General features: G+C 35.4%; 2 protein-coding genes across 3 annotated transcripts; one reads left to right on the top strand and one right to left on the bottom strand.

Annotated features, from left to right (window-relative positions):
• Positions 1-8,156: 8,156 nt before the first annotated feature.
• LOC130740779 (uncharacterized) lies at positions 8,157-13,219 on the top strand. Of its 2 annotated transcripts, none has more exons than XM_057593473.1 (11): positions 8,157-8,594; positions 8,816-8,888; positions 9,237-9,320; positions 9,732-9,848; positions 10,152-10,613; positions 11,078-11,487; positions 11,594-11,693; positions 11,783-11,842; positions 11,923-12,009; positions 12,333-12,461; positions 12,672-13,219. In XM_057593473.1, the coding sequence occupies exons 1-11, from the start codon at positions 8,551-8,553 to the stop codon at positions 12,978-12,980; spliced, it is 1,875 nt and encodes a 624-aa protein (XP_057449456.1). In that variant the 5' UTR covers positions 8,157-8,550; the 3' UTR covers positions 12,981-13,219. The 2 variants fall into 2 exon arrangements, with proteins under 2 accessions (XP_057449456.1, XP_057449457.1); XM_057593474.1 differs by having other exon boundaries at positions 9,741-9,848.
• A 932-nt stretch (positions 13,220-14,151) lies between these two features.
• Positions 14,152-15,081, bottom strand: LOC130740780 (STS14 protein-like). The gene has a single exon (XM_057593475.1). It carries the CDS (start codon positions 15,017-15,019, stop codon positions 14,492-14,494), a length of 528 nt encoding a protein of 175 aa, XP_057449458.1. The 5' UTR covers positions 15,020-15,081; the 3' UTR covers positions 14,152-14,491.
• Positions 15,082-16,261: the final 1,180 nt, after the last annotated feature.

Genomic DNA, 16,261 nt, shown 5'->3' on the forward strand with positions numbered 1-16,261 from the left:
ATTTAATGATAATTATAATAATTTAATGATAAGGATTAATATATCTGAATGCAAATAATATTGAGGAAAAAAAATGGAAGAGGGGGAAAGAGATGATGCATCGTGGATATCAAGATGCTGAGTAAGGGGTATTTAATTTCTGGAGTGCAATTAAAATAAAAGTCACGTCCAAACAAGACAAGTTGTTGGTACTTTGTGTAACGACCTCATCGCACATCAAACGACGACGTATTTGTGGCCTTGATCTTGAGTGGCAGTGGCATCCATCATGGTCAACTGGACCACAGTTGTATACACTAGTTTACACATTAATGAATTGAACCATTTTTTTCTAATACTGTATTATATACCTTTTATCAATCACTCGCAGTTCCACAAACATTGTTGTTTAAGGTTGTGGCACAAAGACTAAGATTACAATTATTGATAAGATAATGTTACTATAGTATCTTTATCTAATTTTAGCAGTACTACGTGCAACAATTAAATTCTACTCGAATAAAGAAGAATATACTCCATCCGATCCTTTTTATAAGAAAAACTTGGACAAAATCACACAAACCAAGAAAACTAATTTTTTTTATAAAATTAACTACTATGCTTAATTCCAATGATATTTTTTCCTTTTTACAAGAACAATTATGTTAATTGCCATAAATGTTGATCATACCTATTGGGTGCTTGCAATTTCCCTCCATATTTATGTATTGAGAATAAGTCCCTTTGCATTGATATTGATTATTTGACTTAATTTTATAAAAGTGTTTCTTATAAAAAGGACCAAGAAAAATCTCTAAAGTGTTTCTTATAAAAAGAACCTGAGGGAGTAACTAATAGAGAAGAATTGTAATTGGTTGATATCAAAGGTGGTAAGTGAGAGAAAATTTATTAAATTAAGGTATAGGTGAAAAAAATAGCAAAAAATACATTGACTTTATAAAACAACAAACATTTTAAAATATTGAAATAAAGTCCAAAACAACAATCTTTTAAAAACAAAAATCTTTGTAGAACGGAGGGAATAATTCTATAAAATTAAAATAGCGGATGATTTTATTCAGTCCATAAAGGTGGAATAAAGGCCGATAAAATTGTGACATATAAACTACTTAAAAATATTTGATTTGTCTCCATCGCAATCACCACAGCCTCTACCACCACCATCACAACTATGTTGGGTTGGGCAGCGGTCGAATTCGAGCCGAATCCTCGGGGTGTGGGCGGGTTTGATTTCAAAATTTTGACAACCATTTTCGACCGATTTAAGCAACGGGTAATTTAGATTCGGGTTAAACACCCTCCGGTTAACATGGTGGGTTAAAACGGGTTTCATAACAAAAAAAAAATTGAAAAAAAAATCAGGGGAAGCAGAGAAAAGGAGGAGGTACAGAGGTCAGAGGCAACAATCATCAAACAAACAAAACACATATTGAAAATCAGATCCCAAGCAAGATAAGAGGACGAACTTGTCATCTGATGATGACAATATCATCGATTCCTCATCAGGGTTCTTCATCGACTCCCCCCTCTAAGAGATATGAGAAATACATGGATATCTCTTTCAGGGAAACTCTGAGCGGCCGTGAGAGGTTCATGGATCTTGATCGACAATGCCGAGGGGAGTAGAGTGGTTATGAAGTAGAGACGATGTGAGAAACTGAGAGATGAGAGAGTAGAGACACTTGTGCCTTGTTGTGTAGTCGTCATTGATTCTAAGAGAGAGGCGGGCAGATAGCAATATTAGGGTTTGAATTCAGAGAGAGAGAGAGGGGCAGAACAATATTAGCAATATTACGCTTCTACCATGGTTTCTACTTTATATGGCTTCAGTTTCTTCTGTATGTGAGTTGGGCTTATGGCCCTCTAAAAAAAAATCTACATATGGGCTCTGTTGGGTTCGGTCACCGCTGGTCCATGGTGTCTTGGACCGAACTCGACCGGCCCAAACCAGTTGAACCTGATTTTCTCACCCGATGGCCCATTTACCCGTTGTGGTCCGCTCGTTAGCCACGATTTGGGCTCGGTTAAGACGGTTTCGGGCCAGGCAGATTTTTTTGCCCAGCTTTACAACTATGTATGTACGACAATTATCACAGCCCTCCACCACTGTCACTGTCGTTGTTGTCTCATTCATCATTGTCATCGCCACAACCACCATCATTACAATGACTACCATCAACACCACCATTCTTCATCACCACCGCTACCATCACCACTACCCTCCACCACCACCGTTCGCCACCGCCACCACCACCCTCCATCGACGCCACTATCGCCATATAACATTGCCACCGTCACCAATATCGTCACCGCTACAACCTCCATTTTCCACCACCTTTACAATCACGTCATCACCACAACCACCGCCGTCCACCACCACCACTACCCTCACCACTGTCTCCACCACTGCCATCATCACCACCCACCATTGTCACTGCCACAATCATCGTCTTTCGCGACCACCGTCGTCACCATAACCACCCTCCAAGTACCGCTATTATTTGATAAAGTTAACTATTTGATAGCATTATCAAGTACTTTTCAAAATTAATTATTGATAACTTTTTTAAACAATAAGATAAGTTATAAAGGGTATGACAAAACACTGGATAATATTAAACTTTTATCAAATTTTATCCTATCAGACCTAATATTATCATATCTTATACTATCAAGCTTAATAGCATACTACATACCAAATAGTCAGGGTCAAATCCATCAATTGTAGCCAATTGTAATTTAGGGGTTTTGGGGATATATGACGGCTGGGAGTTACTAGACCGTGCGAACTAAGATAGGTGATTGAAACCTAGTAGGCGAATGAAACTAGGTGGAGGCGAATGCATTAAAACTTTAAGAAAAAATGGAAAAATTTATATAATGTTTTTTTTTTTAATTCCCTAATGTTAAATTAAAATTAAAATTTCTTTAAAAAAAATTAAAATTAAAATTAGATGAAAATAAAAAATTATAAATACATGAGTATTGTGTGATCTAACCAAAACTAAAATAAAAACTCATCGTTGGGATGAAATTTGCATCAGTTACTTATGAATTGTTTATATTTTATGTGTCATTTTGGGGCCACATGAATATTAATAAGCAACTCATAAACAACAAAGGGTAAAGAAGCTCTTAGAGTGATCTAATCTAAGTCATACAAGTAACAACATCTCAACTAAGGTAACATACTGGAATTTTATTTTGTTACTAAGAGGAAGAGGAAGATAACTTACTGGAATTTACAAAGCAATAGCAAACTAATCTTTTTTTTCTTTTGGGTCAAAATAGCAAAATAATCTAAATGCATCTTAAATAATCTATATGAAGTTCCTTAATCAGCTGGGCTTGTTCTTCACTTGTTTGGGCCTTTCCCAACCATGGCCCAATGTTGGTCTTCCGGTAAGCAACGGGGAAAGAGGATGGAAAGAAAATCAATGAGAAAAAAGACAATGAGATTGAGTTGGTTCCAGAATAATGTTCGGCGCCACCAGGTTAATGCTAGGAAATTCATTTACCTACCAACAACAAGTTGGAGCAGTTTGCTCATTCAGAGAAACATGCTGTAAAGTTTATTATGTAAGATAAACTGGAACCTTTAATTTGATCAGGTTAATTAAAAAAAACTGTGCTGCACAGCATTATTGCACAAATATATTAAAATTTCTTTGGTTTTCAATCAAAAAGTTGACGAGAGATTAGTCTCTTCTAATTAACTGACTGTGGATATCATGGTTAAGAAAGAAAAATTTACAAGGTTTATTAAGAGCTTGGAGGGTTGGAAGAAGAGGAGTAATTAATAACATATGGATATATAGAGAAGTGGGGATGCATCAACATGCCTTTACGATGGTTATATATGATTGGCATTGACTAACTTGTCCAAACCTATTTGGAATGTTCGCTTTTTCTGTCACACAATTGGGATTCTACTATGCCTTTCCAAAACCAAAACCACTATTAGCATGTTTGTAATGCTATTGCTATGTGTGTCCATATTCATACACTGTCCCTTTCTTCCACACGTTTAGCTACTGGACACGACTTCTGCATATAGCTTTTGGCAACTCGAGGCACCCTTATCAGAAGCAAGACGCCGCTGCAACATCCAAATCACCACTCACATTATGGACACAACACTGTCTCATAATTTGGACAACACAGACTATGTATTGCTTGTTTGGTTTCATGTTTGCAAGAGTTAGAATTGATTCTTCTGTCAGAATCAATTTTTGTATGTTCGCATGTTTCATCTCAATTGAAAAGTCCCGTACTGATTAGAGATATGACTTATGTAACTTTTATATATGGGAAAACAATGTTCACATCTTGAATAACTTTTACGGTAGTAGAACATATCCTAGATCTACTAAGTAGATACCACTCTTATATATTCAGCCCTGGATATGGGGGGAGTGTTGAGAAGTCTCACATTAGAGATATGATCGAGATGACTGAATAAGTGTGTGTGTTTGGATTTCAGTTGGATAAACTAATATAGTGAGGGTTGTATTTAATTAATGCCCCAACGGTGCCAACTGAAAGTAGAAGTGAGGGTTGTGTCAAGTTGGCTGAATGTGGGTTTTAAGGCAAAAGTGAGTTAAGGTGAAAGTGGATTCAAATTACTCAAACATGATGGCACAGTGTTACATACAAACCAAAAGCACATCCAAGGGGTCAAACAGAAAAACAAACATAGCCTAAGAAGACAACCTGCACCTCTTAAGCTAACTTTAGAGATAGAGTTGGATCTCTCAAATTCTAATAATTTTACAATTGATTATAGTTCCAAAATTAATTATGAGATGAAGGTACAAATCTCAGCTTCTCTAGTACACAAAATCAATTGTGATACACAACCAGATTTCCTAAAGTACCCTACAGAATTCACTATTTGCATAAATATATCCAAATGTGTTATCCAAATACATCTAACTTTGATCATTATATATGTATAATTATACTTCAAATTTTACTTTTCATACATATGCAGTGCAATGCGCATGTCGTGTAATAGACATTTGGCCATTTGGCCATTTGCCATGTTAAGAACTTGACTAAAAATAATCAAAGACTAAATACACAATAATCAACAACAAACTGACTATGACAGGTCTACTATCATATGAAAACCATCTTCAATTTGGTTTTAACGATGTGTGTTCAAAATTATTTTGGTTCTAATATGGAAACAAACAAACAAGACCAGGTAATATATAATATAGCTGGCAACAAAGACAAGTTTCTTTCTTCTGAACTTACTAGCTTGCGTATGATCAAATAACTTCTAATTTGTCTTCTCTTATCACTTCAGCCAAAAACTGTCCACCACCATCTGTTAAAATAAGTAACTATCTGTCTATATATGCAGAAGACACAGCCAAATCCTTTTAACTTTTCTGTAAGTAAACAATTTTACCATTTCATATTGTGTTTACAGTTTATAAATTGATTTTATTTGTTGTTTTAGGAAGGATCTCTGTGATATAGAACTATGTGAACTTAGATCCTTATTATATGGATGCCAAAGTTTGAACTCTTGTAATCCTGTTTCTTAATCAAGCAGTGTTAATTTCTATTTTTTTTTAATTACATGGATCTAGGAAGCATGTCTGTCAGATTGATTTGAAAATTGATCCCCTGAGTTGATCTGAAACCATATACTATATACATTTATCTTTTTATAGTGGTATTTTTATGCATTGAAAATCGTCATTCTGACTTGTATGCAATTTCGATAAGAAGATAAAATACAAGTTTCATTTGTTTAATTACTTGCTTGGACTAGAAATTTCCACTCTGCAGTGCTGAAGCTTAAAATAACAGATGCGTCCAAATAAGAACCCTGCATTTTGTTTTATTGTTGCTCAGTCCACAATGAGACTAATTACATTTTGTAAACTCTTTTATAATTTGATTATCAAACCAAAATCAATTATAATGAGAAGTTTATATGAATATATTCTGAGTTCTAGAGTTGATTCTGATGAAATAAAAGTTGTTCCAAACATACACGGTACTTTGGTGATAACCTACATGCAATCCCATATGCCGATATGCATATTCTCCTTTATAAGGAAAGTTGATAACCTTGTTAGAGCGAAAGTGTTTCAACACAGCCATGTCTATTAGAGAAGTTCACGGGTCTTTTTCTGTAGCATTTCAAGGAGATGTTGGTTCTGTTTTCCATGAATCATTTTTTCCCATGTAGTTTTCAATACATGATTTTCATTAGATAATATAGCAAGTGAACACTTATTATTCGAATTTGGGAGGTTTAATCAACTCTACCAAAACATGTAATTTAAGAGGTGAGAATTGTTTTCTTATATATAAAAATTATCTTAATCATATAAAATGTGAGATTTCTCAATACATTATCTCACCTCAAAGCTAAACATGTAAGAATGAATATTTGCGGATAGCACATATGCGTGTGATATCCACTTAACATATCTAAACTAGACACTAATACTATATTATGAGAGACTTCATTCTACTAAACTAGTTTAAGAAGTGAGGATTATCTTCCTATGATATTAATCCTATTATTACAATTTGTATTGCTTTATTTTTTAACATATACTCCCTTTTCTTTTCTCTTTTACCTGTGTACACAAGTGTGCAGCGAAAAAAGAAACTTTATTTGCTAGTAGGTATTATGTGACGACAAGAAGCTAGAACTGGAGTCACCTTATAAAGAATAATTTTATGTTGACACCTCTAAACCGAGGTGGAGAGAGGTGGAGGAGGAGAGAGATAGGAAGAAAATAAAAAATATGAAATGTGATAGATGATAAGATGAGAGAGATAAAAATAAAAATGAGTGGAAATGAAGTGTTTAGAAAATGAGGTGTCTATATATCATTGTTGCCTTATAAAACAGCACTATCATCCTTTTCTTTTTGTATTGGTTTTGGAACCAAAAAGGTCAAGCCCCATTACTATATTATATTTGTGGATTCTTTGACAAACGGTAATCTCTTTGATACTCAAGGACAATATGGGAATCTCCCAAAGTCATCCCCCAAAAAAGCCATTTTGTTAGACAAGGAGAAACCCCACAGATCTCTATTCCTTTCAAGCATCCAAAGCCCTTTATCCCTTGCTTTTCATCCCTTTTGAGGCAAACCCTTGCTTTTCTTTCTTGCAACCCAGTGTTTTGTTACCTAGTCACTTGTTTTCTCATCACTGTTTTTAATCTGCAAAACTAGAGTAGTCTGAGAAAGTAAGCCTAAAAATTAAAAGGAAAAAAGAAAACAAAATTCATTTAATTAAGCAGGTAGGGGAAAACAGATATTAGAAACAAGTTTAATTAATTCATGATACACATAGATTGTACTACTTACATGTTTAGTAACACTATAAATATGAAGAATTTTAGTGAGGTTTCTCTAGTTCTCTAACTATCACTGTACAAGATTGCTCCAAGATACCTAAAAAATATTGATGGTGTACTCTACCCCATTTACCACTATCACAATAAAAAACAAGTCACTATCTAATTTTTGACCTTGCAATTTTTTTTTGTCTACATTGTTTTCAACCAAATCAAATGGCTTGATTTCTATCTTACAATTAATGATGGATGCAAAATGAGACAAAAGGGAGGACGGACGGTCACCAACTCCCACTGGCCACTTGGTTTCCAAAGAGAGAAGTCAATAGAATGTTGAAAAGAAATAGGTTTCTGTTCATACATACATGCACTTTGATGTGTTTATTTTGATACAATGAGTCCAATGTGGCCAACTTTTGTGTATGTTTGCTTTTTTGTTGGGTAACCCATAATCAATTTTGTAAAAGTAAAATCAATTCTTGATGAAATATTAATGTGCCGGAATTATTTTTTTAAATGATTTCAGCTCACGCTAACATTGACGTTGTATTGCAGAATTTAAGCTTACGAGATAATTAGATTTTGACATTGTATTGAAGACTTTATAACCAAGCGGCTGAGAGTTCCATCGTTGACGTCCCACAATTTTTCTAATAAAAAAAGTTGAACTTCATAATATAATAATTACGTTTGTGCATTATCCATGCTTTAAGTTAGTCCTAACCTTTTTGTTGGGTGTAGAGGTATCCAAACATCGCATAACAATTCAGCTACAAGTACTATACTACTATTTATTATCTTCTCGTTAGTCACACCTTGGATCTCATAGACTTTAGAGTAAGATTTGTCCACTTTTTTTTATGCTTTGACATTTTCCCCTCGTTCACCATTGTCAAAGGTATTCTATAAAGCCTTGTTCTTGAGCTAAAGCAAACTCCAATATCTCCTTTTAACGCAAATGCAAAAAGGCCATCATCCCTTTACAAAGGCAAGTAGCTAGCACTAGAAGTGAGTGAGAACTGAGAACTGAGAACCAAGGAGAGTCTTAAAAGAGAAGTCTCAATTGGTCAAAAGACAATCTTTTCTCCACATTCATGGTTCTGTGATAGAAATCCTGTGTCAGCAGCAACAAATGATCACGTTGTGGGTACTTCCAGGAAGGAACCTCTGCTTCTGCTCTGTTGAAATGCAAAGGGTCATGTGAAAATATAATGCTGGGACTGAGTTTCACTCCAAGGCACAAGCGTTCAAACAGGTAAAGGTTCTTTGATTGTTCATTTGTTTGTAAACTAATCATGAAACCACTCATGAAACCATTGAGTGTTTGTTTTCTAGAAAAATGGAACACAGAGCTTTTACAATTAATACCCTGCATCCTCTGCAATTTTCATTCTTCATTTCTGGGACTAGTTTACCTTAAAATTTGTGAAAATAGGGAATTTCATCTTTACTTTCTCTGTTCTTTCTACATGGCAGTGTTCCTGATAAGAACAGAGTTGAAAATGATAATGCAGAAAGCCTTAAGGTCTCAGCACAACGAATGAAGCTGGTATACTCAACTACTTTTAGTTTTTTTTTCTTCTTCTTCTTTTACATTTTTAAGCATGTACGATGATGAAATTTAACATTTTCTTTGTCAGTTCTATATCATGAATGACATGTACGGCCAGAATTTTCATAGAAACTATGTTTTTCCAAAGTTAAATATTAAATGGATGAACAAGGTCTTGATTTTTGCAAACATTATATGTATCATTAATCCATTCTTCCATACTGTTTAGACATTAATGGTTGGTCTATCTTGATGATATCATTCTCTGTAGTCCCCACACACACAACAAATTTGATTTGTCAGCAAGATTTTCATCCCTCAAGTATGGGTTTGATTTTATTCCAGGATGAGGGTTACATCACGGAATGTGCTCAAGCTAGGAAAAAAGGAGCCCCTACAAGTGAAATCCACAGTACTCTGAAGCAAGAGGTACTATTACCATTACCAGCATTACTCCTCATAATTCTTTTGGTCCCTATTTCGCTGAAGTCATATTTATTATGCTTTGGCCCATTTGGTCATGTTGTTTTTGTGGTTTGTTTTATTACTGTGTTGCATACATTAATGTCCACTAGCATGTTTGGAAATTCAAATCATTCTACAATCGATTCTAAAGTCAAAATCAATTTTAGGGAGAAGCTTATGTGAATAGCTTCTGGGTGTTAGAATTGATTCGGGGAAAATAAGTTGATCCAAACATGCTATATTACTTACATCCCCTGAGTGTGACTTTGATACTATTGCTTCTGCTTTGCCCTGTGCCTCAGGATATTTATGTTAAATTACTATGTCTGTTTCATTCATATTAATTTGTGAGAGAAAAAACTAACTTTGTGGCAGACTCTCCAGCTAGAGAGAAGATTACAAGATCAATTTGAGGTTAGATGCACGTTGGAAAAGGCACTTGGATACAAATCTCCATCTCTAGTTAATTCAAGTGAAATGATTATGCCCAAGGTAGCAACAAGTTAAATGGATTTCTACACTATAAATTTGCTTTTGCATCTCTCTTTTTTTTTCAATTTTCAACAGCTGTGACTTATCCTGTATGAATGGAACCTTTTGTATATACTTTTTAAAGCATTAAAAGAACATTGATGTTACTAATATGTATTAGTTTTGAAAACTTTTGCCGGTTCATGCTAGCTTGAAGGTGGATAGTTTTGTAGCTTGAATCATAAGTGCAGCCTGTTATAATTTACATTGTTTTATGCTTCTGTTTGATAAAGTTTATATTTTTTTCTTACTTTTGCAATTCAGCCAGCCACAGAATTAATCAAGGAAATTGCGGTGTTAGAAATGGAAGTTGTGTACTTAGAACAACATCTTCTCTCCTTGTACCGTAAAGCTTTCGATCAACAACTATCTTCTGTATCTCCTCCTACCAAGGAGGAAAGCTTGAAGTACCCTCTAACAACTCCTAGAGCACAAGTTGTCAAGGCTTCATTGCCTGAGGTCTTAACCAAAGAAGAATATCCTACAGTACAATCTAATGACCATGAGCTTGAGGCAATGCGAAAGGAACATGATAGAAATGAACTTGATAATTTGAGGAAAGAATGCAATGGAGGTTGGCCAGAAGAAAAACACTTAGATTCTGGTGTTTATCGTTGCCATTCCTCATTATCTCAGTATTCAGCATTTACAAGATCATCTCCTCCAGCAGAACCTTTAGCTAAATCTCTGCGTGCCTGTCATTCGCAACCATTGTCAATGATGGAGGTAATTATAGTTTCTTGGAAGATTATTTTACCTGGTTATATATGCGGTTTAGCTCCTGTCGGATTTAGTTGTTGCAAAGCAATCATAAAATACTTATCATAGAGGGGACTGTGAAACTCTTGCCTTTTCTCTTTTACCATTTTCTGGAGAAAGGAAAATTCTGAAAGTTACAATAAAAAAACACAAGAAGTGGTAGTTATCCCTAGTACCCCTTCATGATTTCCGCCAAATAACTCATTTAGTTTTTTCACATCAGCGTTTCTGGCATTTCTTGCAGTTTTCTTTAGCAACATTTAGCATTGTTGTTAACGAAAACATGACAATGTGTCCTGTATTTGGTAGTGAAGTTCTATTAGGTCCAATTCTCTTTGCAACTTTATCAGCATTAGTTTCAAAGATTTATCTGTCTTGAGGCCTTATTTTTGTGTAGATTTTGACTTTGATCAGTTGATTCTATTATACAGTATGCCCGTGGCTGTTCATCAAATATAATCAGTCTTGCCGAACATCTCGGTACCCGAATCTCTGATCATGTTCTTCCAGTAACACCTAATAAACTTTCTGAGGATATGGTCAAATGCATATCAGCTATATATTGCAAGCTTGCAGACCCTCCTATGACACTTCCTCCTGGCCTTTTATCTCCCAGTTCATCCTTGTCCTCACCAAGTGCTTTTTCTATTGGAGATCAAGGTGATATGTGGAGCCCCGGGTTCAGGAACAATTCATCTTTCGATGCACGGTTGGACAATTCTTTCCATGGTGAAGGAGTTGAGGAGTTTAGCGGGCCATACAGCACCATGGTTGAAGTATCTTGGATTTATAGAGAGGGTCTGAAATGGGGTGATATAGAGAAGTTGCACCAGAAATTCAGGTGAGGCTATTAAATCTGATTAAGTTAATGAAGGTCTCATGTTAGAACTTGTACATAGCTGCTATGATGTGAGTTCTAATAGACATGTCTTTTTATGTTGTTTCAGGTCGCTTATATGTCGATTGGAAGAAGTAGATCCTCGGAAGTTAAAACATGAGGAGAAGCTAGCTTTCTGGATCAACATACACAATGCTTTGGTTATGCATGTAATTCATATCATCAAAAAATGTTTCCCCTCAATGTTTTCCCATGTTTGATTAGTTGTGTAATAGTCTGTTTCTTTGGTTTCTAATAGGCATTTTTGGCGTATGGGATTCCACAAAACAATGTGAAAAGAGTCTTTCTTCTCTTGAAGGTAAGAACTGAGAGTAGAAGCCAGCTCAAAGTCATTGAAGGATGAAATCTTAGGTCTAACTGCTTGCTTTGTCTTTGCAGGCTGCATATAATGTTGGTGGTCGTACAGTCAGTGCAGACACAATACAGAGTACAATACTTAGGTGCCGGATGTCTCGCCCTGGACAGGTAGACCTATGATCCCAACCACTTCCCTATAATTAATAGCATGTTCCAAAATCGTTCTACAGTTGATTCAAAAGTCAAACTCAATTCTGCAGACAAGCTTTCTAGGTGCCAGGATTAATTCTGACAAAAAGAAAAGCTCATACAAACATGTTATAACTTATAAGTTTATAAGAAAAAAGAGATAAACATAATGAAACTGTGGAAGTTCCATTAAGCTATGTTTCCAAAATATTTTCTCTATATGCAATGTATTTTTTTTTTAATCCTATAATTTATACTAGTGACTTACCTGGGAACTTGTTCAAACTTGGTTCCTCTTGTAGTGGCTACGCATGTTTTTTTCTTCAAGGACAAAATTCAGAAGTGGAGATGGGCGTCAAACATATGCAATTGAGAATCCTGAGCCTCTTTCACACTTTGCACTCTGCTCAGGAAACCATTCTGATCCAGCGGTATTCTCCCAATTCTGATCTTGTTTACAGTTTTATTACATTTCTAGCAGATTCCTTTTTTCAAATCTTGATGCTAAGAATTCTTGATACATGTTTTGGCAATACATTGGCAATTTTGACCTGTAATAGTTTCATTAATACTAATCTTGTTTATGCAACTTTGTTTATGTGCCTTTGTTTATGACAGATTCTTCTGATAACCTTTGCCAGGTACGTGTATACACACCAAAGAGGGTGTTTCAAGAGCTAGAAGTTGCAAAGGACGAGTACATTCGAGCTACATTAGGGGTACGGCGCAAGGACCAAAAAGTACTTGTACCAAAGCTTGTTGAGACATTCACCAAGGACTCAGATATGTGTCCTGGTGGTGTTATGGAGATGATCCAAGAGTCCCTACCTGAATCACTGAGAAAGAGTGTTAAAAAATGCCATCAGCTTGCAAAATCCCGGAAGTGCATAGAATGGATTCCCCATAACTTCACTTTTCGATATCTCATATCTAAGGATGTGTTAAAATGATTACTTGGCAGTGTTAATTCTTAGTGGGGGAGATGATCTGCATTGTTTGCTCTGTAATTCTTTTTGTACAAAGTAGAGAGGGTAGCAAGCAGCAACAGCAAAGTATTATATTGCAATGTGTAGCATTTTGCATTTGTAATGTTTTGATGTAGTTGCCACAGTAAGATTATGCAGTGAACGGTTGTAAATAATTGGCTGCTATATGAAACATACCAACGGGAGTGTGTTACCTCGCTTCATTCGTTAATACCTCACATTTTATGCGATTGTCTAGAAGAAAGAAACAAATGGAAAGGGAAGAAGGTGGAGCCGTATGTACCACAATCATCTTGCAAAGAATATGGATAATAAGCATTGGTAATAGAGAGAAACTATGCTCTCAAATAATCATTGAATTCTCAAAATATGACTAAAGACATTGAAAATACAAAGACTTCCCCTTATATATTAGGAGGGAAGGGGCAGCCACATGCTCATAGGCTAGGCTCAAGTTGGTCTAAATTAAGTAAGAGCTCATTAATGGACCATGTATAGCCCTATTAGGCCAAAATCATTTCCTTAAGCACAATTATAACCTTATGTAGCCCAATATAGAAGTACAAACCTAAATTTAAATTTAAGTGGTCCAAAAATCTTATATAGGTATGTATACAGACCGGAAAAAAAAATAAAAATAGGAAAATACAAACTATACAAGCTATGTTGGAACAGTTTTGAAAGAAGACTCTAATAAACTCTCTATGAACGACCTCATTCTAGATCTTCTCTCTATAAGCAAAATCTTTAATCCTAAAATGAGGTCTCATTCACTACATTATCAATAAAATTGTACCATGTCAATTAGAAACCACTTATAATTAACATGATATAATTTCATTAGTTGAAATAAGAAATGAAACATTTAGAAATAGAGAATCTTGATCCATGATTATAATAGTTCATATTAAAAACAACAATATAAAATTATTCATGTTCATATGCTTATCAAAAAAAAAATCATCTTCATATGACGATTATTCAACAACTTTAAACTTTTGGATAATTTATTGTTTCACCGTTCATTTCAAAAGTGTCATTGTGCCAAAAAGCAGTTCTCATTTTAAATAAAGGGATGTATAAAATACTTGCAAAATGTGGCACAAAAGACCACATTAATAATAAAAAATACAAATGATGATAAAATACGTTTTATTCTCATGAGCAATAATCGAACTCACGAGTCACGACTCATAATTATGAGATGAGATGAGCTAATTATTGTACATGATAAAGTGACTAGCTAATTAAGCATCAACAATATCCATATGTAATCTTTCTGTTGCCATGCTTGCTCATACTGCTCAATTTCATAACTTAATGCCACGACATTGACAATTGGAGATAGCTAACGACCCCTGTCGCAATTACACTTACCCATCTAATTAATCTTAACAAAAACACAGCATTATTCCAAATCACAGACACATTATTAAATGCAGAGTAGTTAATCAGGCCCCATCATCAATTCTTCATCAGTATGGGCTCTCTCCGACGACGTTTCCCGGCGGATCATAGAAACAAATGGTCAAGCTAGCCTTCTCCTTCACACACGACGCCTGCGAGCACCCAACCTCCTTCGAATCCCTCCACACAACCTGCGTGTAAACCCCACACTCATGTTCCGCCACGCACGAGTTATTCGCGTGGATGTAGAAATCCTTCTCCTTCACCCACTCCGCCACCGCCACGCGCGGCGCCACCGACACCGAACCCGCCATGATCTGGTTACCGCCGTACTCGCTGTCGGTCAAATTCGCGAATCCACACCCGAACTTGTTCCTTTGGTACCGGACAAACAGGCTGGCGTCCTTGCCCAGCTTCTCGCTCCACTCTAGCGGCTCAACACCCACCGCGGCTCTTGCCTGGTTGTGCGCTTCTAAGAACTCCGTGGCCGCTGCCGTGAGCTGCGGCACCGCCGGTGCCGGCGCGGTGGCTGCTTGTGCTGAGACAATGAACAGGGACAGAGCCGCAAGGGCTGAAAAGAAAGGATAAGTGAACATTTTTGGTTTGAAGTTATCAGAGGTTGTGGTGTGTGCAGCTGTAAATACAGCAATAATTGAAGTCACGAGTGGAGAAAAGCTATTTGGATACAAAAGACTATTAAGATTATATTTAATATTTTTTTAACATTTTCTTATATGTGGGGTGGATCTACTTAATTCCAATTTAATATGGGTTACATGAATTTTAACAAGGGATTAACTAAATGAGTGACTCTTGAAAAAATGATTGTTAGATTAAAATATTCTTGGAAATGAAATAATGAGAAAGTGGGGTAGGAATTAGTGAATAAAAAATAAAAACTATATGTAATATATAATATGGTGTATATAAGATGTTAATAATAGTTAGATATCTAAAAATAATACTTCATGTGGTAAGAGCTAGAGTTTTTGGTTGGAGAGGAGAGTAAAAAAAAATGTGCTTGTTGTGGTACCTTAAGCCAGATAAAGTTGTGTTTTTTGAATTTTATTCATCGATTAATCATGGTCATTTTACGCGCATCTCCATCACCATCATTTGTTTCCACTACTCGTTCATTTTTCATTAAAAAATGAATTTCATAAGATAAAGTTAATTGATAAGTAAAGTAAAATATAAATATGTAGTATTTACATTGAATAACATAATAATAATCTATTAAATTACTTAATACGAGTACCACACCAAAAAAAAAATTCACGGTACCACAGAATTTACCAAAAAAAATCTAAAAATGAAATATTAGTTTAAACAAAATTCCTTTTTTTTTTGGCTAAAAAGCATTTTTTGCCCCTGATGTTTCAAGTTTGTGCAAATTCTATCCCTACTCAATTTTTGTCGACGTTTCTACCCCTCATGTTTTCAAACAGTGCAGCGTCTACCCCTCCGTCAGTCAGGCTTTCTCATGAGAGGTTCCTGAGTGGATTGGAGAGATGAAGATGAGTATATGAAGTTGATGATGATTAAGGAAATGATATAAATTAAATTTGTTTGATGTATATATCAATTATGTATGTAACTGAACTGGTTAAATGCATGTTTTGCTACTTACAGGTCTTGAGTTTGAATCTCTCATGCCCCATTTTTTCAATTTCACTTGTAATTTCCACGTGATAGGTCCAAAAAATATTAAAAAAAAGCCAAATCAGTTCTTTCCGTTAGTTTTTTAACGTCTGACTGACGGAGGGGTAGACGGTGCACTGTTTGAAAACATGAAGGGTAGAAACATCGACAAAAATAGAGTAGGGGCATAATTTGCA

This window comes from Lotus japonicus, chromosome 2, assembly GCF_012489685.1.
Source record: "Lotus japonicus ecotype B-129 chromosome 2, LjGifu_v1.2".
Taxonomy (NCBI): domain Eukaryota; kingdom Viridiplantae; phylum Streptophyta; class Magnoliopsida; order Fabales; family Fabaceae; genus Lotus; species Lotus japonicus.